The 21812-nt window shown below is 47.7% G+C and overlaps 1 protein-coding gene across 3 annotated transcripts in view; it reads right to left on the bottom strand.

Annotated features, from left to right (window-relative positions):
• The window catches only part of TSHZ2 (teashirt zinc finger homeobox 2), a 493576-nt gene that overhangs the window by 198144 nt on the left and 273620 nt on the right, over nucleotides 1–21812 (bottom strand). For 2 of the 3 annotated variants that reach the window (XM_015099939.4, XM_060397110.1), the window contains exon 2: nucleotides 2359–7588. In XM_015099939.4, coding sequence (XP_014955425.3) covers nucleotides 4524–7588 — 3065 coding nt within the window. In that variant the 3' untranslated portion in view covers nucleotides 2359–4523. Of the gene's footprint in view, nucleotides 1–2358; nucleotides 7589–21812 lie in introns of those variants that run through there. The other variant, XM_027977343.3, reaches the window with a different exon arrangement.

Here is a 21812-nt window from a genome sequence, read left to right as displayed (position 1 = left end):
CCACCATCCCCTCCTCCGCTTCCCCCAGGACCAGCCCCTCCTGTGCGCTCTGTTCAGCGTCTGCCCCAGAGCTGTCTGCACAGGCAGCCGCCCATGCAGACTCTTGTCCTAGTCGGTCACCGGCTTAGTCCCTGGGATTAGCACAGTGTTTGGCATGGAGTGATGGCTTTCTCGATGGGTGATACTGAGAGAGAGCGGCTCAGAGACGGTGGAGATGTGAGAAATTCATGCGACTCTCTCTGCCTCCATTTCGTGCCCTGTGACGTGGTTGGATCGGTCCCTACCGCATACGACTGCGAGAATCAGGTCGAACAGTGTCCCTGTAGTTGCAGGCTGCCAGCCTGGCACGTTTCATCGGCATGGCTGTTGGTTCCTGTCTACACTGCTTTGCCAATAGAGTCTGGTGCACAGTAAAGGCACAGCCAGTATTTGACGAAAGATGAGAGAGAGGAAGGCAGGCAGGCAGGGAGGAAGAGCAAGGAGGGGAAGACTGTCTCTTACGAGATGAAGGCAAGGTTGGCGCCTGTGATCGCCAAGAGGTGCTTGCTGTTGTTTAGCTGCTAAGTCGTGTCCGACTGTTTCTCGACCCCTGGACTGTAGCCTGCCAGGATCCTCTGTCCATGAGATTTCCCAGGCAAGCATACTGAAGTGAGTTGCCATTTCCTTCTCCAGGGGATCTTCCCAACCCGAGATGGAACCCATGCCTCCTGCGTGGGCAAGCAGGTTTTTTACCACTGAGCCACAAGAGAAGCCCAGCCATGGGTTAGCCCAGCCCATCTTCTTCTTCCCAGGCTGCCATATAACCCCTGGTGTTAGGGTTGCCAGGTCTAGCAAATAAAAACACAGAATGCCCAGTTACATCTAAACCTCAGATAAGCAATGAACACTTTTTAGTATAAATGGCCCATGTGCTATTTGGGACATGCTTATTCCAAAGACGTATTTGTCATTTACCTGAAATGCTAGTTTAGCTGGACACCCTATATTTTATCTGGGAACCTCACATGCTGTTCACCCTGAACATGGATTTTATCAAATCATCCACAACAAAGGTGGCAGCTTATTGGACTAGAATTCATCCCCTCTATCAATTTCAAGGTGTGACGCTAACCCTGTGCGCGTCTGTGCGCTGCGGTAATGACTATAATTTCAAGTCCTTATGCATCTTAGACTCATCGATTTGCTCTTTGTTTAATTTCTGATTTTCAAGAGCATGTGGTTTTTAAAGGTATATATAAATATCTACTAAAATCATCTCAGATTACTTATGTCCTAAATTAGGGATGTGCATTAAACATACTCTAACTAATTTCTCATGAAAAGTTGCATTTAATATTTGGCAGAGAATTTTATAGAATTTAAGACATCATATTTTTTTAAAAAGACCTATCTAAGAAAAGAAATAAAATTCAGGTCAAAATTCCCATCTTGCATAGAACATGAAAGTGAAAGTGAAGTCGCTCAGTCGTGTCCGACTCTTTGCGACCCCGTGGACTGCAGCCCACCAGGCTCCTCTGCCCATGGGATTCTCCAGGCAAGAGTACTGGAGTGGGGTGCCATTTCCTTCTCCAGGGGATAGAATATAGATACTGTAAAACTCAAAATTTCCATAAAACCTTGACCATCTCTCCCAAAATGACATGTCATTTTTGTGCAATTCGTGTGATCAGGCACCCTAACTGAAATTAGAGTTCCAGATAGCAGTGATCTCGTTTTGTGATCGTTTGGAAACACATAAGCATCATTCTGAGCAGTGGGCGAGGATCTGCATGCATGTTGTTGTCAAGGAGGGCCGTGGGGTCAAGGAGGAGCGTCGTTTGCAGCTGACCAGAGCCCCAGGAAGCTGCCTCTGTGCAGCTGTGGGAGCTGTGGGGCAGGCGGGGGCATCCTCAGTGTCGACGTGACCACCGTTTTTTAGGTGCACGCGGCACATACAGTCTGAATGATTCCCGAACACTCAACCTGTTTTTCTGCGATCCGCTGTCAGAATCACAGCACATCAGTGTTTATCTAAGAAGGGAGCTTTGTTTTCATATAATGATAACTCTGTAATATGGCGCTTTGAAGGTCCAAATCAGAAATATTTATTCCGTACGGACGCAGAAGGATGAGACAAGAGCTAGCCTATCTATGTATTTAATAGACTTCTAAGTACCTTTGAGTTGGCCACGACTAAAGAGCATCAGGTCCCTGTGTATAGGTTTTCCCCACTTACTGGATTTTCTTGGCTTCCCTAGAGCAGTTATGTGTGTTTCAGATTTTGACTGAGGCTTTCTGTTTCTCCTTATTCTGTATCTACATATTGTAATGTTTTGACTATGATATTAATTTAGAAAATGATTACAGACCTAACATGGAAAAGGTGGAAAATTGGTCTTTATTGTAGCACAGATAAACATGCCTACTTGTCGTTTTCATCAGGCTTGGACCTGCCACTCTGCGACTGGAGACATTTCTCTATGTGCGTTCTGTGTGTATCCACCTTTTGTTTTTTCTCTTTTCTGAAGGACCAGGAAAGCATAATAGCAAGTTACATAAAATTTAAAACATTGTATAGCAAATAAACAGGTGTCATGGAACCCCAAGCTCTCATGAAGATTCAATAGATGTATTTCAGCTTTTCTTTCAATATAGTGTGAGCTGAACAAACCATGCTTAGAAAGCAAGAGAAGAATCTGCCAGGAACACATTTTAATTATCATGATAAAAACATGCAAATGAAACCCAGGTCATCATGTGGGCCCAGAGAGCCGTCTGCGCGATGGGAAGGGTTCCCCTGCCACCAGAGGCTCTTAGACCGTCTCACTGAGGGCATAGTTCCCAGTTTCAGCCCCTTGTTTCATTCTGACCGTGCTCACACTCAGTAAATCCTCCTGTATGATGTGAAGTGAGCCCACATCCACACCCTAGTCACACCCGTCCCCACCTGCAACTCTGCTCCTGCTGGTCGCGTGATGGCTTGGTCTGAAATCTGTTTAACAAGTGCTCTGACGGTAGGGCGTGGGGAGGGCTTATAGAGTTGACCCTGAGCAGCATGTGTTTGAACCTAAGGAGGCCACCTATAAGTGCAGGTTTTTCAAAAGTACAGGTCAATACTATAGTACTACACAGTCTGGGTTGGTAGAATCCACAGGTGTGGGACCTCGGATACAGGATAGGCAGGAATATGGAGGAACGGTCATGGGGAGGGCCGACTAGCAGGTACACACGGATCTTCTGCTGTGCAGAGGGTTGATGCCCCTAACCCCTGCGTTATTCAAGGGTCAACTGCATGCCATTATTAGCTATTCATATCTTATTGCATATGTAACTAAAAAGACTAATCTGTAACCTAGCATGTCATAAACTGGGCTGGCAAGTGCCAGAGTTTTAAGTCAGGTGGGGTCTCATTTTGGGTTGCAGCCCAGAGTGCAGGACAGTTGATATATGTGTGGGAGTTTCTAGCACATGGGGGCGGTATCATGCCGGAGAGGAGCGGGAAGGAAGAAGATACACAAAGGGCGACGAAAACAATTTCCGCCTTGCTTATGCCCAGTATTTGAAAACGGCTGGCGTGACTAGTCTGCCAAGGTATTTGACCTTGGAATCTGTCTGCCTTCCTGAAGGTGACAGAGATCGGCTGGGCCCTGCTGACTCTGCCAGGCATGGAACTTCGACAATACGTGATGCAAATTATCTCGAAGCCGTGGGACCCTCCGTGCACTGGCAAAGAGTGTGCCATTTGCTTCTTTATATAAAATAAAGTCTCAAGCCATACTTTGCATCCACCTTTGCTAAAGGTGGGCTCTGATATTAGCTTTAACTTAAGAGCAACCAAAAGACCGGGAAGAAAATGAGCTTCCCCTCGTTTCATCTGAGTGTCCTGCAGAGAAGAGTATTTTCCTCCCATCCGACTACAGGGCACATGCCCTTTCACAGGAAACCGAAGGCACAGGAAATAAACAAATCTGAGGGGGAGGGCAGTGGAAGGTAGCAATTGCTGCAAATAAGCTGCCAAAAGCATTAATTATAACTAATAATGATAAAGCCAGCTTTAACCTCTTCATGAGTTGATTAAGAAATCTGTCGAGTGGCTGCCCCCAGGAACTCTACAGTCTTTATTCTCTTGCTCACTATTTCTTTTTTAAAATTTTCATCACTTTATAAGTCATTAGCATGGCTATAGGAAGGGGAGGTAGGGAAATGGGATAATAAGAGAAGTCGGTGCTTATTAATTACAATGAGGCAGAGCCTTAACGGGACCTTGAGACTTGAGCCCTGGGTCACTAAGGAGATCATGGATCAAGAAGCAGTAACCTGTGAGCTCCGACTCGCCAAATCCTTTCTGTTCTATTCCCCAATGCTAAACTGCAGACATTGAGAGAATGGATAGGACTTATTTATGTTCTGGTCTATTCCAGTAGGCTACAGTCCTCTCGCGGTAGGGAGAGGTCAGCTGCCTCTAAATAGAACCATCTCCCTTCTAGAAGCGCCTCGCACAGTCGCCGGCACAAGCACCTGGGAGCAAACCCATACCTGCGGAGCTATTCTTCATCCACGTCTGTTACAAACTGTGAATGGTGCTCGGGGGACTTGCTGTGCGTTTTGCTTAGGTGGAGTTTTACTGCATGTTTGCTCACAAAGGTCCGGCAGCACAACTTACACTTGAACTTAGAGTCTGTGTCCTCTTCGCCAGCTATGCTTTCCGGTGACCGCTGAGCCGACGACACCCGGGAGAGCTCCTGCTCCGCTTTGCCTTGCTGCTCCACGGCCAGGCGGGTCATGTCCTTCATTTGGAAACCCAGGTGGGACTCTAAGTGGCTGATGTAGGTAGGCGGGGTTCTGAACTGGGAGGCACAGTCACCGCAGTAAAAGATAGGGTGTCCTTTGTCCATGTTCTTTAGGAACTTGGTCCCGCCCGTTTTCCTAAGCTGGTACTTGACGTTGGCGAGCCAGTGGCTGATGGTGGTCATCGAGAGTCCCGTAAACTTCGAGATCTGCATCCGCTCTTGGGGGCCCAGGTCGGACAGCAGGTATTTGCCCTCCGAGGTCTGGAAGAGGCTGGAGGCAAACTGAGCCTGCAGGATCAGAAGATGCTGGGGGTTCCAGTTGGACTGCCGGCCTTTCCTCTTATGCAAGGTGGAGACCTCACTGGACAAGTCCTCGAAGCGCCTGACATCCATCTCCAGCTTTACGGGAGGGACCCTGGGGGAGGTGGCGGGCTTCGGGGTGGTGGCCTTGGGGAGGACCTTGACCATGTCGGCGATGTCGGAGAGGGCGTGCTTCTGGGGCGGGGACGTGCAGGACTGAGCTTGCGAGGACTCGGCCTTCTTGCTCTTGGACTTGGTCAGGTCGATGGGCTGATCGTTGTTCTCGAACAGATAGCGTCTGGACACGCTGGCCGGCCTCGTGGAGGGGGGACTCAGGACTGGCTTGTCCATGACGCTGAGGCTCGGCTTGTGAAACATGGACATTGTGCTTGAGCTTGGGCTGGAGCAGGAGGGTGCACGCAAGGGCTCCGTGGCTTTGCCCAGGTGATTGTTCAGGACAGACTGCAGGGCGCTGAGTGGGTTGATGCCCGGCAGGGCCACTGCAGGGTTGGCGAGGGCGCAGCCGTTGCTGACCGGAGACACCGGCTCCAAAGCCGGGCCTTTCTCTTTCTCTCCGCCCTCTCCCATCAGCTTGTCGTCCTCCTTCGGGGGACGCGGCTCAGCCTTTTTGGACTCCGCAGGCGGTTCGCTTTTGGAGAAAGCGTGCCCCTCGCTGTGGCTGAACGAGGACGCCTCCTCGCGGGGACTCTCTTTCCCACACTCCCTCACCGCTTCCTCTTTGTCTGTCGGCTCCTTCTTCACTTGCGTGTAGGGGGCCAGGTGTGCAGGCACGGACACCAGCGGCATCGCTTTCCACTTGGGTGCGATCGGCCTCAGCTTGTTGCTGAGGTTGGGTCGGATCTGCAGGACCTGGGAGCCCATAGGCAAGGAAGGCTTGGTGCCCTCCGAGAGCTGGTAGGCTGCGTGGATGCTGGGGTACGCGCTCCAGCTGGGAGCCCCGTTCTGGGCTTTATTGATGGCAGTGGTAACGGTATTTTCCAAAGACTTCAAAATGTCCCCTCCGCCCTTCGAGCCATCTTCCAAGTCCTCCTCCCTCAGATACTGGTACTTTATCGTTGGATCTAGTGGCTTTTGGAGAGGGTCTTCATAGTCCGCGCTTTTCATGACCTTCTCATCCTTGTTGATCTCCTCTGGTTTTTCCTTTTTGCTGTCCTTCAGCTCCGTCGAGGAGGCTGCGCCATCACAGGCGGAGTTACTTGATGGCTTGGGAGCCAGGGCATCACTGTTTGGGGCATCTGACAACGACTGCATCTTCTCCACGGCCAGTGGGTCCAGCACCAGCTGCTTGCCTTTCTTGGAGGCGGAGCTGGTGACCTTGAGAAAGTGACCGGTGACCATCATGTGGGTGGTGAGCTGCTGCAGAGTGTCATGGGAGCTCCCACACTCCATGCACTTCAAGATCTGGGACTTGCAGGCCTCGAACTGCCAGGTGTAGCTGGCACCATTCTGGTAGCCATAGCGGTTGTTGCAAGACAGTTGGAGGCTGGTGTTCTTCTGGGACGGAAACGAGTCTGCAAACGACCCAGTGGTCGAATCCGGGGAGCACGGCCGATTGACGTCGAAGACGCGTTTCTTGGCGGGAGTGACCATTTTTGATGAAATGGTTGGGACTGGCTCCTTCAAAGGCACTTTTTGGTAATGTTTTGTTTTGATCATGTGGACACTCAAATCCTGGAGGGAATCAAAGGAATCACCGCAAAACATGCATTTCAGGACCTTTTGAGCATCCTCCTTGTCCATGTCCTGGAAAGCCCTCTTTCGGGGCTTGGAGTAGCTCGTGGGTCTGAGCTTGTCCTTTTTGCGGTTGTCGTCTTGGTAGTGGCCGGTTTCGTTCATGTGGACGGTCAGCTCGACCAGGGTGTCGTAGGCAGCGCTGCACTGCCGGCACCGGAACCTGCTGGCCCCGGTGAAAACAGTCCCGCACATTTTGCTGCTCTGCCGGTACAGCTGGACCGAGCTGAACAGGCTGGGCTTCGACACGGACCTCGAGGGCAAGTTCTGCTGCAGGCTTTTGGACAGAGCGTCTTGGTGCCAGTCAAAATCCGTCTTGTTGCCACCGTTTCGGGTGTCACAATTCCGCCTCTCACTGTTGGACAGCTTGAAGCCGAGACCCAGCCCCGACCAGTAGGAATCGGACAAGATGTTGGCGTAGACGGCGGTCATCTTATCCATGCAGCTGTGGGCTTCGTTTGGAAGCTTGGGGTGCACGCTGGCTTTCTTATCTGAGGCATCTCGGCCACACACACTCTTGATGTCTGACACCTGATCGCTGGCATCGCTCAGCAGGGACTCGTTCTCGGCGTCCTGGTTGGACAGGTGGCTTCCTGGAGAGTTCTGGTAGCTGAAGCAGCCCTTTTGCTCGGGGCCCATTTCCAGCTCCTCGTCTGTCCCTGCGTCATTGCTGCCCTGAGGCTGAGCTCCGGAACCACTGTCTTCCTCCTCCTCCTCTTCCTCTTTGATTTCCTCCTCTTCCTTCAGCTGTTCCTCCTGGGCATAGCCTGTGGGAGGAGAGGAAGAAGATGTGAAATAACAATAGCAGGTGGCATATTCCACCCCCATTTCCCCACTCAGACCAAGTGCCTCCCACATGGAATGAACAATTGACGCTTTTATGAACAATGAGCAATGAATAAAGGAAAAAGCCACTGATGCCCTTTGTGCCACCTGATGCCTCTTAAAAGAAAACTGGCAGCCACCAGCGACCCAGCAGATGACTGGCAGGGTCATCTTTTGGACTGTGGTGTTGGAGAAGACTCTTGAGGGTCCCTTGGACAGCAAGGAGATCCAACCAGTCCATCCTAAAGGAAATCAGCCCTGACTATTCATTGGAAGGACTGATGCTGAAGCTAAAGCTCCAATACTTTGGCCACCTGATGTGAGGAGCTGACTCATTTGAAAAGCCCCTAATGCTGGGAAAGATTGAAAGAAGAAGAAGAGGGCGACAGAGGATGAGATGGTCGGATGGCATCACTGACTCGATGGACACGAGTTTGAGTGAACTCTGGGAGACAGTGAGGGACAGAGAAGCCTGGTGGGCTACAGTCCATGGGGTCACAAAGACTTAGTGACTGAACAGCAACAAGCGTTCTTTATAAATGCTTAGAATCCCAACTTAATCATTTCAGTGTTTAAGGGCTATCATTCTAATACTCCTGTAACGGGACAGTCTCTAAATTCACGCGCATGCCTTTCAGGAAAGCTGGACTGAAATTCAAATCCTATCAAAGACGTATCTCTGCAAGAAGACATTGGCTCATAAGCAAACTCAGAGGACCCTTGGCATCTTCATGGTAAGGTTCGCTGTGACACTTGACCCTATTGGCATGCAGTCATCTTAGTAAATCATTTTTGAGTGCTCCGAAGTAATTTGGATGCACAGCCATTGTATTTTTGAGAGCCAGTGTCTCTTTGGGTACAACGGCTTTATCTGTAGAGAGTCGCACAGCAGGAAGAGAGATTATGGAGTATCAGATAAAGTCTTCCACTGATAGCTCAAAGATTATGTAAGCTCAGCAAATATAATGATTTTGAAATAATAGCAAATGGTGTTAGAATGGGAGATTTGGGAACTATTCTATTATTCTCAAACAGGTTTATGAAGACCTTTTCAGAGAAGGCTGAAAGTGCCCTCTCGATCTTGTGCCTGTAATTTCAAATGCACTGTGATTTGTGGGTCCCCGTCATGAGATGCCAATTATATGTTTGATTTGTGGATGCAAAATGCTATTGGGGATGCATGCTTCCCTTTCTCAGAAAGGATTTAGGGCCAGTAATTGCGTAGGGAAAATGAAGGCACGAGAGAGCCGGTGCGAAGGGAATTGATAGGCAAATATCCATCAGGGAGATGAGGAATGTGGCTGCTTATGCCCAGGTCCTCATTTTCTGCACCTGGCCTTTTCAGGGCCACGTTGATAAAATGCAACCAAAGTTGTACCAAAGCAAGAGACATTTGGTCTTAGGTTGGCATGGGCTGCACGACATCAATGCAGTCGTTTCCCTGTGAGGGTCTATCTCCCCCCTCAGTGCAGGTGGGCGCTTGGGAGAACTCCCCAGTGCAATGGTTCTATTTCCATTCACCAGTGATAATGCTCGAAAAAGGGGTGATCAAACACGGGAGGTCTCTCCTGTGAGAAAGGGAGAGAGGAGAGACGGGGCATTATTAGAAGGAAATGCCTGCAGTCAGGAACTCCGAGGGCTCCAAAGGCTGAACATGAAGAATATTTTTTTTTTAGATTTTCATTCATTTATTTTCCAAAATTAGTTTTTTAAAATTGAACTGTAGTTGATTTACAATATTGTGTTAGTTTCTGGAGCGCAGCAAAATGGTTCATTATATGCATTTGTATATATATATATATATATATATATATATACACACACATCTTTTTAGATCATTTTCGTCTCAGGTTATCACAAGATATTGAATATAATTCCCTGTGCTGCACAGTAGGCTCCTGTGGGTCACCTGTTTCACGTGTACGAGTGTGTGCATGTTAATCCCCCACCTCTCATTTATCCTTTCTCGATTTCCCTTTGGTAGCCATAAGTTTGTTTTCTGTGTCTGTGAGTCTCTTTCTGTTTTGTAAATAAGTTCATTTGTATTGGTTTTTAGATTCCGCCTATAAAGGATATCATTTACCATCTGTTTTCCTCTGTCTGACTTACTTCACTGGGTATGATAAACCCTGGGTCCATCCATGTGGCTGCAAATGGCCATATTTCATTCTTTTTTATGGCTTACCAGTATTCCATTGTGTGTGTAGTCCACGTATATGTACATGGACCACACTGAATGTGAAAAACATTTGTTGAGTAAGTATTCTCTCTAAATACATTCTTTCATTTTTATCAATATCCCTATGAAACAGGAATTATTATTATTTTCATTTCACAGATGCAGAAACTGAGGCTCTGAAGTTAAGAAAATTTTCCAAGGCCACAAAGTTAGCATTGCAAGATCATGCCTGAACCCCCCCATGTGATGGGAGAATCCGCGGTCGTCACCACCAGGCTCCACTCTCTTTTTATTAGCAATCTAGTGAATAAGGTAACTTTGCAGAGAGCCAAAGGTTAAAGGTTGAGATTTCCTTGAGATGTCTCTGAACAGATAACCGCCTCCAAGGGGAGAGTTCTGGGAATAATGGAGGCTGGAGGCCGTGGTTTTAAGGGTCTACCGTGAGACAGGAAGTGCGAGCACTCAGCCTCGCTGCCGGGTTTGCGGTCCTGCTCCTTCGCTTTTGTTGCCGTCGGTGTCGTGCTTTTCTCCCTAGCAAGTGGATTTTTCGTTCAGCTGGTGTTGCTGGTCTCTAGTCCCATAAACTGATTTGAAGGAAAAAAAGCTTCTCAATCTAGACAATCATTAGTAAGTGGTCACCACCTGCAAGAAAAGGCTGTGCTGTGTGTGTGCCGAGTCACTTCAGGCGCGTCCGGCTCCGTGCCACCCCATGGACTGTGGCCCGCCAGGCCCCTCTGCCCATGGGCTTCTCCAGGCAAGAACACTGCAGTGGGTTGCTGTGCCCTCCTCCAGGGGATCTTCCCGACCCAGGGACTGAGCCCCAGTCACTTATGTCTCCTGCATTGGCAAGCGGGTTCTTTACGACTCACAAAGCCCCGAGAAAACTCTAGCTTAGAGCAACTGAATGAGATAGCCCCACCCCATTCGCACTGCATTTTTTTTTTTTTTCTGGACTAGTTTTTATGTTTGCAAAAACAGTCATAGCATTAAGCTGAAGGAGAAGGTCTATTCACAACATCAATAAATGACTTGTTACAGAGCCAAGCAAAATACTCCAAAGAATCAGGCAAACTTTGCCCATAATGCAGAGTCACTTTTGAAAATTAAAAAGGCTTTACTACTCATACTTTGGGAGGGTACAGATTGGCCAGGACTGTTCCAGGTTAAGACATATAGTCACCTCACCTATGAGTGAAAGAATCACCAAAACAAAGCATCTACACCCACACACAGAGCTGGTGAAGACACCGAGGGGGACAGGAGGGCTGCTGCTCAGTCCTTTCGGTTAATGACTGCCAGGTTTTATTCACCTCTCTATTTTCAGTGCCTAGCCCAAGACCTGACTAGTCGCTCAGTTGTGTCCGACTCTTTGCGACCCTGTGGACTGTAGCCCACCAGGCTCTTCTGTCCATGGGATTCTCCAGAAGAACACTGAAGGCGGTTGCCCTTCCCTTCTCCAGGGGATTTTCCGAACCCAGGGATCGAACCAGGGTCTTCTGCATTGCAGGCGGATTCTTTACCCTCTGAGCCACCAGAGAAGCCTGACACTTAATAGGAAGTTGGGAAATAATTCATATTATGTTGTGTGTGTGCTAAAAAAATACATGCAATCAGGGACAGGCGTTTGCACACACACACACCCCCCACAGACAATCTGCCTGGCCAGTATAGCCACTTTCACACAAGGAGAAAAGGAGTGTGCATGTGTGTGTTTTTTTAGGAGTGTTCTTTTTTAATGCTGACATTTGGAAGCTGAGCTTTCCAGCCCAGCTCAACTTCACAGTCTCCTATGTCCTTCTAAATGGATTCCCCAGAAGAAAAGTCGCAGACAGCAAATGCCTCCCCCACAATACAGATAAAATTTTCTGCTTAATTAGGCATTGACATGTTTACTATAACCTTTACAGAAGAGTAACTCGTGCTGAGAGACCCTTTTTGTCTGTTTTCTTCTGCAGAACAGACTCAATCTCATGCACCCGATAAAGTAACACATTGAAAAGCCTCATAAAAAAAATGCCAAAGCATCTATCGGAGTAAGTGTGTTTGAACAATGGCTAGGGGTTCCAGGGAGTTTTACAAAACACATTTTAATATTATACATTGAAGACTGTTCACTTAAGGGGCTTTGTTTGCCATCGGCAGCTGAGAGGAGAGAGAGGGGAGGCAGGCGGAGTGTGGGTGACTGGGGCGCCTAATGAGTGTCTGTCTGTCTCTCTATTGATGAGATTTGTTTAATAAGATTGCATCACATGTAAATCTTGGTAAAGTGGATTAGTTGACTTTATTCCTGGCAAGTTTATTCCTATGAATACTTATTTAGCTAAGCTGATGATCACACTGATGCCAAGGCCCAAAGAGAAAGGCGTGTCCTCTGCAGAGCCTCCTTGTGGATTCTAGGTTGAAGGTCACACTTTCTGGGGCCCACATCTCACTTTCTAACCTAAATGTCTAATTTCATCCCTTGTCACCGCCTGACAGTGGCCACTCAAAGTGTCCATGTCGCCAGGACAGCTGATTCCTGAGCACACTCAGTTCCGTGTCTAGAAATCCTCTTGTCCAGAGAGCTCTCCTCCGCCCCCTCGGTCACTGCCCTCACTGCTCGGCCTCCACCGTTCTTTCCGGCAGCTAAATGGGCTTCCTGCTCTCCCTTCTTCCAGGCTGTTTTCCAGAGAACTAACTGTTAGAACGGGCTTCCCAGGTGGTGCTGGTGGTAAAGAATCCTCCTGTGATGCAGGAGACCTGGGTCCTTTCCCTGGGTTGGGAAGATCCCCTGGAGAAGGGAAAGGCTACCTACTCCAGTATTCTCGCCTGGAGAATTCCATGGACAGAGGAGCCTGGTGGGCTACAGTCTAGAGAGTCGTAGAGTCAGACACGATGGAAGCGACTCAACACGCCCAAGCACGAGACTCAGGAGACGCAGTTTTGATCTCTGGGCCAGGAAGATTCCCCTGGAGGAGGAAATGGCTCCCCACTCAAGTATTCTTGCTGGGGAATCCCATGGACAGAGGAGCCTGGTGGGTGACAGTCCACGGGGTTGCAAAGGAGTCGGACACACTCGATCTCACACACACACACACACACACACACACACACACCTGCTAGAATCTTCCTTACTCCTTATTCTGGCTGTTGTAACTCCTGCAAGTCTTTCTGCTGCATTGCACACATATGAATAAATTGTAATAAAAGTCAAGCCCTTCGCCTGAAGTCTGATCGCGTGCAGGCTTCGACGGCTGCCTTTTTGCTTTATCACCCAGTACTCTCGCCCCGCCCTCTGTGCCCACAGGACAACAGCCCTCTTGCTCCTTCTTGCATCTGCCAATCTCTCCTCGACTGTGACTCTTTGCAGTGGCAGGCTTCTCTGCTTAGAAAGCTCTTCCCCTACGGAAGTTGGTTGCTTTTCATGCCTTAGAATTCAGCTCAATTGGCGCCTTCTGGGAGAGGTCCTCCCTGACCAGTCACCCCTTCTCTGTGATTCTAGAGCATATCAATCTATTTGCTGAAAGCACCATGGCACTGATCGTACTCTGAAATCATCTTGAGGGCTTGCTTAGTGACTGATTGTTTCTCACTAAATGTAAAGATGGAATATCTGTCTCCCTGAAGACAGAGATCTTGCTTCTGCCCGCACTCACATCATGTCCAGGCACTGAAAGATGTCCACAAGTGATCTAAGTGAATGAACAAGTAGATCATACAGTGAAAGGGGATTAGTCCGGTCTCAATCCCTGTCTCCACTTCTCAGCAATGCAGTTGGCGCCTGTGATGGGTAAATCTCCCGCCTGCCCCGCCCCGTCCAGATCAGATGCGAATTACAGCCATTCTGATAAACTTTCCTCAATGATAAAACCAGAGAGACCCCACAAATTATCTTTTCAGAGCATCCCAGCCACCTAAATTCTTGTTGCCAGAAATCCCTGACCTGTGGATTGCAGCTTTTTAAGTATGAAGACTGCAAATAAGCATTAAGACTGCAAAACACCAGAAAATACACTTATCAGGAGCATATTTTGATTCAAAAAAGAGTCACACAGCTTTCAAATTATGGGTAGTTTTTGTCATAGAAAAAACTCATTATCTGTTCTATGATATATATTACATAAATATTAGCCTGGTCTTCTCCAAAATTCTTGATTGAAACAGGGGAGAGATGTCATTAGAAAAATACAATATTCAAGCTACAAACTTTTTACTCTGTCAATAGATGGGTAAAATTTGGGAACAAATCCTTAAATTTTAGACATTTCCTTTTAAATCAAATGTTAAAAAAAACAAAAGGGAAACAGTTAAAAAAATACCACCTCAGTTGTTCCCCAAACCTGTAGTCAGAATGGTTCAAATAAAATTGTGCAAAATAATTCATCGGTAGCAGGATGTGAGATACCAGACTTTTGCGAGGCATCCATTTTTGTAGTTGCCTTGAAAATCCACAGTAGAGTGTTTACAGGAAAAGCATTGACAGTTTTTAAAGCAGCAGACGAGGTGGAAGAGTTATAACCTGAGGCGATTATAAAACTCAAGAAGGTTGATTTTTTTAAAATGAAACTAAAATTCAACCAAGACCTCATTTAAAAACATACCCCATGGTGACAGGATCGTTTTCACCAACCCACCCCACTAAATGACAGTTTAAAATCACAAGAAGATTCTGCGGTGTGCAGGGCAGACGTAAATGAGGGGATCGCAAGAATTTCTGGCTGTGGACCCAGTCGGTACACGAAATGATGACACGGAGGCAGACTTCCCTGTCACGAGCCTCTAGTGTTCTGGCGACTGTGGTCTAGAAGTCTGTTAATATGTATATTATTATTGGCACTAATTGGCACTCGTGTTGGCAGGCCGAGTGAAAGAGATGGAGGATTTACTGTTCAGGAGGCTGAGCGCCTTTCAGTGAGGACTAGGCCCAGAGTGAGGGCCGTGCTGAGCGGCTGGGTCTGCTCTGTGTCCCAGCAGGTGGTCGGCTACCAGGCTACGGGATCCTTGACACCATTTCTGAACAGAGACCTGACTTTACAGAGAATCCAGATATCACAAGGCTCAGCCTCCCTCCCACCCAGAGAAATCTAAGTGCAGGCATATTTCTAAACAGAGACATTTTCAATTCAATTTTCATATAGATTTTTATTCCTGCCATACCACACAGAACTCGTTAACATAAGCGTGACTTGTGTGCACAGATTGAGAGAGCAGGGCTGGTTCTTTCCTCCTTCTGAACATCAGGACTGAACACATAGAGCTCTTTGTTTAAAGGGATATTGAAGATGGGGTGGTTTGATGGCAGGAGGCTTCTCCTGGGCCCAGCAGTGCTTTATAGAGACGGATGGAGAGCTTTCTGAAGGTCATCAAAACAAGAACATCTCTCTTATTATTTCCTGCAGACGTTCGGCTAATTGGAATATTTTATATGCCCAGTGGATATATATCAGGTGGGGTCTGTATGAGGAAACAGTCCACTTACTTACTGGACTCTTGTGATAGGCACTTTCTAGGGCCGTCATCACAGCTTTTTGGACTGTAAAGCTGTTTCCAAATCATGTTCTGTGACTTTCTGCACTTCTTGGTCATCAGCAAAAAAGGACTAAGCTCGTTTAAATCAGAGAAAGTGGATCCTCTGTCTTCCTTTTGCGGTTGATCTGTTTACTCATTTTATCAAAGAATATTTATTTCGCTGCTAACACAAGTAACATGCTTTAGTAAAATTGCACAGGAACTTTATCTCCTTGGCTCTCCGATGGCCCAGGAGAGCAGAGAGCCGAGTTATGGAGAGACTTGGCATGGGCTTGGGGAGGAAAAGGTCATGAGAAGCTCATGCGTTGCTGGAGGTAACTTAAATGGGCAGAGTAGACCAGATGGGAGAAAAACGGTCCTGAGCTGCAAAGGTAAATAGCACTGGCACTCAGCTGGACCAACACGGAGGGACTGCGAGTCACTGGACAGTCCACGCCGCATTGAAAGAGTACAGCTGCTGCTCAAGGGACAACCACGGGGTCCAGCGTTGCCTGAAATTTTGCTTGACCAAACCACGTGGAAGAAACCAAATACGTGTAGGACCCATCCATTTGCAAGCTCTAAACCAAAGGAATCAGGGGAAGCGAAGAGTTCAAAAACGTGGCACGCTCTTCCAGTACTTTCTGATACCATCTCTTTGACCTTGATTCTCTGTCAATTCCAAATAGAAGTAACCATTCTAAGCCTGCCTACCTCTTAGCATTTTGTTAGGACAAGGGAGGAAATGGAAGAGAAAGTGTATCATAAACCTTTGCTACTCAAATGGTGGTCCTTGGATGAGCTGCAGCACCACTTGGGAACTCGCTAGAAATGCAGACTCTCAGGCCTATCGAATAAGAGGCATTTAACAAGATCCCTGGGGGATCCAGAGCCTCAAGAAACATTGAGAAGTCTTACTGTAAATTGTGAAACTGTTCATTAGGAGCCAGATAGTTGGCAAGCTACTTCTCTCTGCCTATGTTCCTATGTGTATATGGGTACTGGTTTTGGAAAGAGAATACAGCTTTAAAAGTTCCAACCCCTTCTTCTTTCTAGGGACCAAAAGGTGAAATATCTGTGGCTTAGACAACTGCTTCCAGTAACACAGGGAAAAACCCAGCAAGAAAAAAAAGAATAAAATTCACTGATTCAAAGACTGATCAGTTCATGAGAAGATAGAATGGCCCACTGGTTGCAGGATGAGGCTGGGCTCAGTCCAAATCTGCCAGTTACTGTTTAAATGTGGTCACAGGAAAGTTACTGAAACTTTCAGAGGCTCAGCTTCCTCATCCATAAAATAAGAACAATGATAGCATTTGTGGGGCTTCCCGGTGGCTCAGTGGTAAAGAAGACACCTCCCAGTGCAGTAGAAGTAAGAGATGAGGGTTCGATCCCTGGGTCGGGAAGATCCCCTGGAGGAGGAAGTGGCAACCGACTCCAGTGTTCTTGTCTGGGAAATCCCATGGATGGAGGAGCCGGGGGGGCTACAGTCCACAGGGTCACACAGAGTACTTGCTTCCTAGGCTGGTTAGGAATATCAGATACGGCAAAGTGTGCGACACGCCGAGGCTGCAGGAATACCTTCTGACTCCCAGGCCTGTTGTAGGCACTTTATAAAGACGGTGCCTCCTAATCCCCCATCCAGACCCACAGACAGCTGAAAGCAGCTGGCTTTGGCATTCTTTGTGGTGGTTGTTTTCGTCGATGTTCAGTCACTAAGTCGAGTCTGACTCCCGTGACCCCATGGACTGCAGTGTTCCAGGCTTCCCTGTCCTTCACCGTCTCCCAGAGTTTGCTGAAATTTGTGCCCACTGAGTCAGTGATGCTATCCAACCATCTCATCCTCTGCCGCCCTCTTCTCTTTTTGCCTTCAATCTTTCCCAGCATCAGGGTCTTTTCCAGTGAGTCAGCTCTTTGCATCAAGCGCCCCTAAATCCTGTTTCAAACCAACAGCTTTTAGATGAAACCTGCATCAGATATGAGCTGGTCTCACGTGTGTCATACACAAGAAAAGAGCTCGCTCCAGTTTGGATTTGTTACTTAATATTAAATCATTCATGTAAGGAGCCAGTGGTATGTATGCTGGGAACTTCCATAGAACTGATGTGCAAACATCAAATGGCAAGTTATTAGGTCATTACCCGTAATGATAATGTCTGCAATCTTCAAGAAATAAAGCGACCCACCATTTGAGCAAAAAGGTCTTTGTTGGAGGCCTTGGGCTTTGCAATGAGAGATGACTAATGCTCAAAGCAGAAGGTCTCCTAAAAAAATACTTTATATTCAGCTACCTAGAATTTCAGTTTGGCATGTGTTATTATTGGGAAATGTTCTGGTGACAATTCTCAAAAGCAGAGCGAGAAAATATTCATGGAGAAGGGTGAGAAGGGGGCCACTTCATAAGATTTCTGATAGTTTCAGCTTAGAAATCATTATCCCTATATTATCCCCACAACAAGAGAGCATAAATCAGGAGCAGGGGATAAAGTAAAGGGAAATGAAATAGGGACAAAGAAACTACACAATAGGACTGAGACTTTCCTTTCAAATTAAGAGTTTTAGGCTTCGACTTTTCAAGTGATATCAAGTGTTTTCAGCCAAATGTATATACTGATTCTCTATACATTTTCCCCCACATTGGGCTATATAAACGGGTATCCGCAGTGGCTCTGCGGTAAAGAATCTGCCTGCCATTAGGAGACTTGCAGGAGATGTGGGTTTGATCCCTGGGTCAGGAAGACCCTCTGGAGTAGGAAATGGAAACCCACCTCAGTGTTCTTGCCTGGGAAATCCTGTGGACAGAGGAGCCTGGTGGGCTGCAGTCCATGGGGTCGCAGAGTCGGACGCAACTGAGGGGCTCAGTGACAAAAGCAGCATGTATACAGGTTTTTCCAAGACTGGAAAGTTTGGAGGGGCTTTGTGGCTTTATCGCCAAGAAAAGGGGCAGTAAATCACTGTCCAGAACGACCTTCAGAAACTATATGAAGCCGACGCGCCATCTGTATCTTTTCAGATGTGCATTCCCATTTTACTTGAAATAACACCATTAGCGCAGCCTTCCCACGGAGCTAGAAGGTGATCCTGTTTCCCCCTTGCTTGGCTTCAAGTCAAACATCTTTTCTTTTTTTTGGCAAATGCTGTTCCTTTCTCTGAAATATTTCATGCAGATAATGGATAATGACCACTTCTCATTGCCTTTTCTCGAAAACGTCTAACTGCATTAGCCAGGAACGGACAAATTTTAACCTGCTTCTTTTGCTAAGTTCGTGGCTGTGACCACTTCCCGTCAAGAAAGAGAGAAGAAGGCTCGCTGTCCCTTCAGAGAAGCTAAATTGGCAATGTCAGTGAGCAATCTGGCCTTTGCTTCTCTGGTGAAAAGTCTTTGCTATCTCTAGAATCGCAGGAGTCCAAGGTGGAAAGATGTTTCATGTCTATGAGCAGTGATTAAGTCAAGGCGTCCCTAGCCCTGGTATTCTTCACTTCTGTGATTAATGGCTCAGATATGGGACCTTCCAACTCTTCTCTTTCCTGGTGGAGTCTCCCCAGTATGATCACTGTGACCAGCCTGGCTAGGAGGACCACAGTGTTTAGAATTTCCTCCCATTTCTCTCATTCCTGGGTGTGGAGCAGGGTTTCCACACTGCCTTGCGTTGCCTCAAACCCCTCCATTCAACTTTTGTTCATTTGACATGAGGCAGATCAAGAACACATTCCCCGTAAAAACATAGACATTCTTTCATCTCATCATTGCACTTCAAGGTGCATGAGTTTATTAGCTGGTTTCTATAGAAGACACTTCAGCTGAAGCTCTGATACTTTGGCCACCCGATGAGAAGAGCCGACTCGCTGGAAAAGACCCTGATGCTGGGAAAGACTGAAGGCAGGAGGAGAAGGGGGCAGCAGAGGGTGAGATGGCTGGATGGCATCACCGACTCAATGCACAGGAATCTGAGCAAACTTCAGGAGTTAGCAAAGGACAGGGAAGCCTGGCAGGCTGTAGTCCATGGGGTTGCCAAGAGCTGGACACGACTTAGCGACTGGATGACGGCAGAAATAGAGCAACGTGCGGCCCTAAGGGCCAGCTGGGTCACCAAGGGCTCTCAACCGGGGCATCTGTGCCTTCAGACAAGGGCTGGAGACATCCTTGGTTGTTAGAGCAGGCGGTTAGAGGGCGGAGAGGCCAGGGATGCTGTTAAACCACCCCGCCGCCACCCACCCCGCACGACAGCCCCTCACAGCAAAGAAACGTTCAGTCCCAGATGTCAGTAGTCACGAAGTGCCGTAAGGTCAGGGTGGGCAGTGAAGCAAGGGGCTCCATGGAGAGCACTGGGGAGGGTGAACGCTGGGGAGAAGGGGAGAAGAAGGCACGGAGGGCACATAACACAGGGCGGAAGAGCACAGCCGTCTGGGGCAAGCCTGCCCGGGTTCGAGTCCCGCCTCAGGCACAGCATACTGTCACCTGCAGCAGACCCACAGACTCTGCGCGCCGCCTCTATCCTCTGTAAACTGGAGAAATGAGCAGGACCAGCCTTAAAGCCGATCGAGAGAGCCGAGACAACGGAGGGGCGCTCAGAAGGCCAGTAGCAGAAGCGCTCGGCCTGCGCGCCCTCTCACTACTGTTACAAGAGCAGAGGCGTCATCGTGGAGAGCCACGTTTTGAAGCTGGCTTTCTCAGGGTTTTTAGTATTTACTCTTTCAAGTGGTGACTGAAAGAAAAACAAAACACAAAACAACAATCCATCAGACTCCTAGCGTTATTCTCAATCCATTCCTTCTGGGTTCACTTAAATCCCCTTATCAGATTGAGCATTTTTATAGCACAAGAAGCAAACAAACAAAAAAGTAAATGATGAAAAGGATTAGCATTTCTAAATAACTCTGGCAACTCTGTCAAATAAATCCTGGCCTATTTCAGTTCTTAATTAACTAGGTTAGCTTTTACAGGAGGCAACTTATATAAAACAGTGAGTCTGATCTGAGGCCAAACCCCGCTGGACAGTTGGATGAAGCAGTTCTTGGAAATGGCCCAAATGCCGGGAGATACAGAGGTAGTTGATCTCTTTGAATCAACAGTTTGAATAATCGAATGGAAAATTCTCCAAGGTTTTCTGACCCTTTAAAAAATTATTTATTTATATTAATTGGAGGATAATGACAATACATCAGCTTGAATGGGCCACAGGCAGACACGCGGCCCCTCCCTCCCGAGCCCCGCCCACCCCTCCGGGTAGTCAGGGCACCGGCTCTGGGTTCCCCTCACCAGACCTCGCGCTCCCGCTGGCTCTCTATCCTACATATGACAGTGCGTCTGTTTCAAGGCTGTTCTCTCGAATCACCCCACGCTCTCCTTCTCCCACGGTGTCCAGAAGCCTGCTCTTTATGTCTGTGTGTGTCCTTTGCTGCCCTTCACGTAGGACTGTTGGTACTGTCTCTCCAGATTCCACCTATGTGTGTCAATAGACAATATTTGACCCTCTGGTTGAAGGTTAGGGCTGGTTTGTCAAGGCTTGGCATCCTTCCTCTGTCTCTGCCTACAAAGGAGATGGGTAAATAGAGAAGGTTCAAGGCCACTGTGTCAGCACTCTTCCTGCCTGGACAAAGGTACCAAACTGGTCATTGTCCCAGGGGAGGAAAAGGACCGAAGACGAAAGGCTTTGGGATCTAGTGCTCTCCAGAGGGGACTATAGGCACGCGGCTCATGATGCGTCCACTGTCCTGTCCTTGACACGCTCGCCTGTGTTTTGTTTCTGCTTCATGTATTTCCCTCTGCTTTTAAAGGCTTCTAATGCTAGTTTTCTGCAGTGCCCAAATCACTTCTACAAAATCAGAATTCTCTTAAAAATAATAATATATGCATATTTTTTCTTAACAACAGCAAAAAGGCAGTATTTGGCTAATTGGTTAGTGAATTTGCTTTTCAGTGTAAAGGATCATTCTTCTCTTCCTGGAGAAAAACAAACAAACAAAAAGAACCAGAGCTTCGTGACCTGGAGGAGGATGAATTATTAGCAAAGAATCTTCGTATTCGAAGCCTCTAGGACCTTTGACTGACTATTCGGAGAGGATACGGGAATTAGCCATTGTCTCTGGAGTTTGAAAGAGTTCATTGGCTGCCTTTCCAGGCCTTGCTAATTTTCTGTTATTCAGTTGCTCAGCTATATCCGACTCTTTGTGACCCCGAGGACTGTAGCCTGCCAGGCCCCTCTGCCCTGGAATTTTCCGGGCAAGAATACTGGAGTGCGATGCCATTTCCTACTCCAGGGATTGAACCTGCCTCTCTTGTGTCTCGTCTACCACTAGCACCACTTGGGAAGCCAGTGTTACTTATAAACATTTAAAAATGAAGTTTTCTTGGGCGTTGCTGGAAAGATCTTCAGCGTTCCAGGATACATCACCTTGGACAGTGTGGTTGTCGCCTAACCTATCAAGTATGGGTGGAACTGGCGTCACCAGGACTGTGTGGGGCCCTGATTTGTCTAAGCCAATCATGAACAAGTATT

Source organism: Ovis aries, chromosome 13, assembly GCF_016772045.2.
Source record: "Ovis aries strain OAR_USU_Benz2616 breed Rambouillet chromosome 13, ARS-UI_Ramb_v3.0, whole genome shotgun sequence".
Taxonomy (NCBI): Eukaryota; Metazoa; Chordata; class Mammalia; order Artiodactyla; family Bovidae; genus Ovis; species Ovis aries.
The sequence above is the reverse complement of the archived record's forward strand: the minus strand, read 5'-3'. Positions and strand labels throughout refer to the sequence as shown.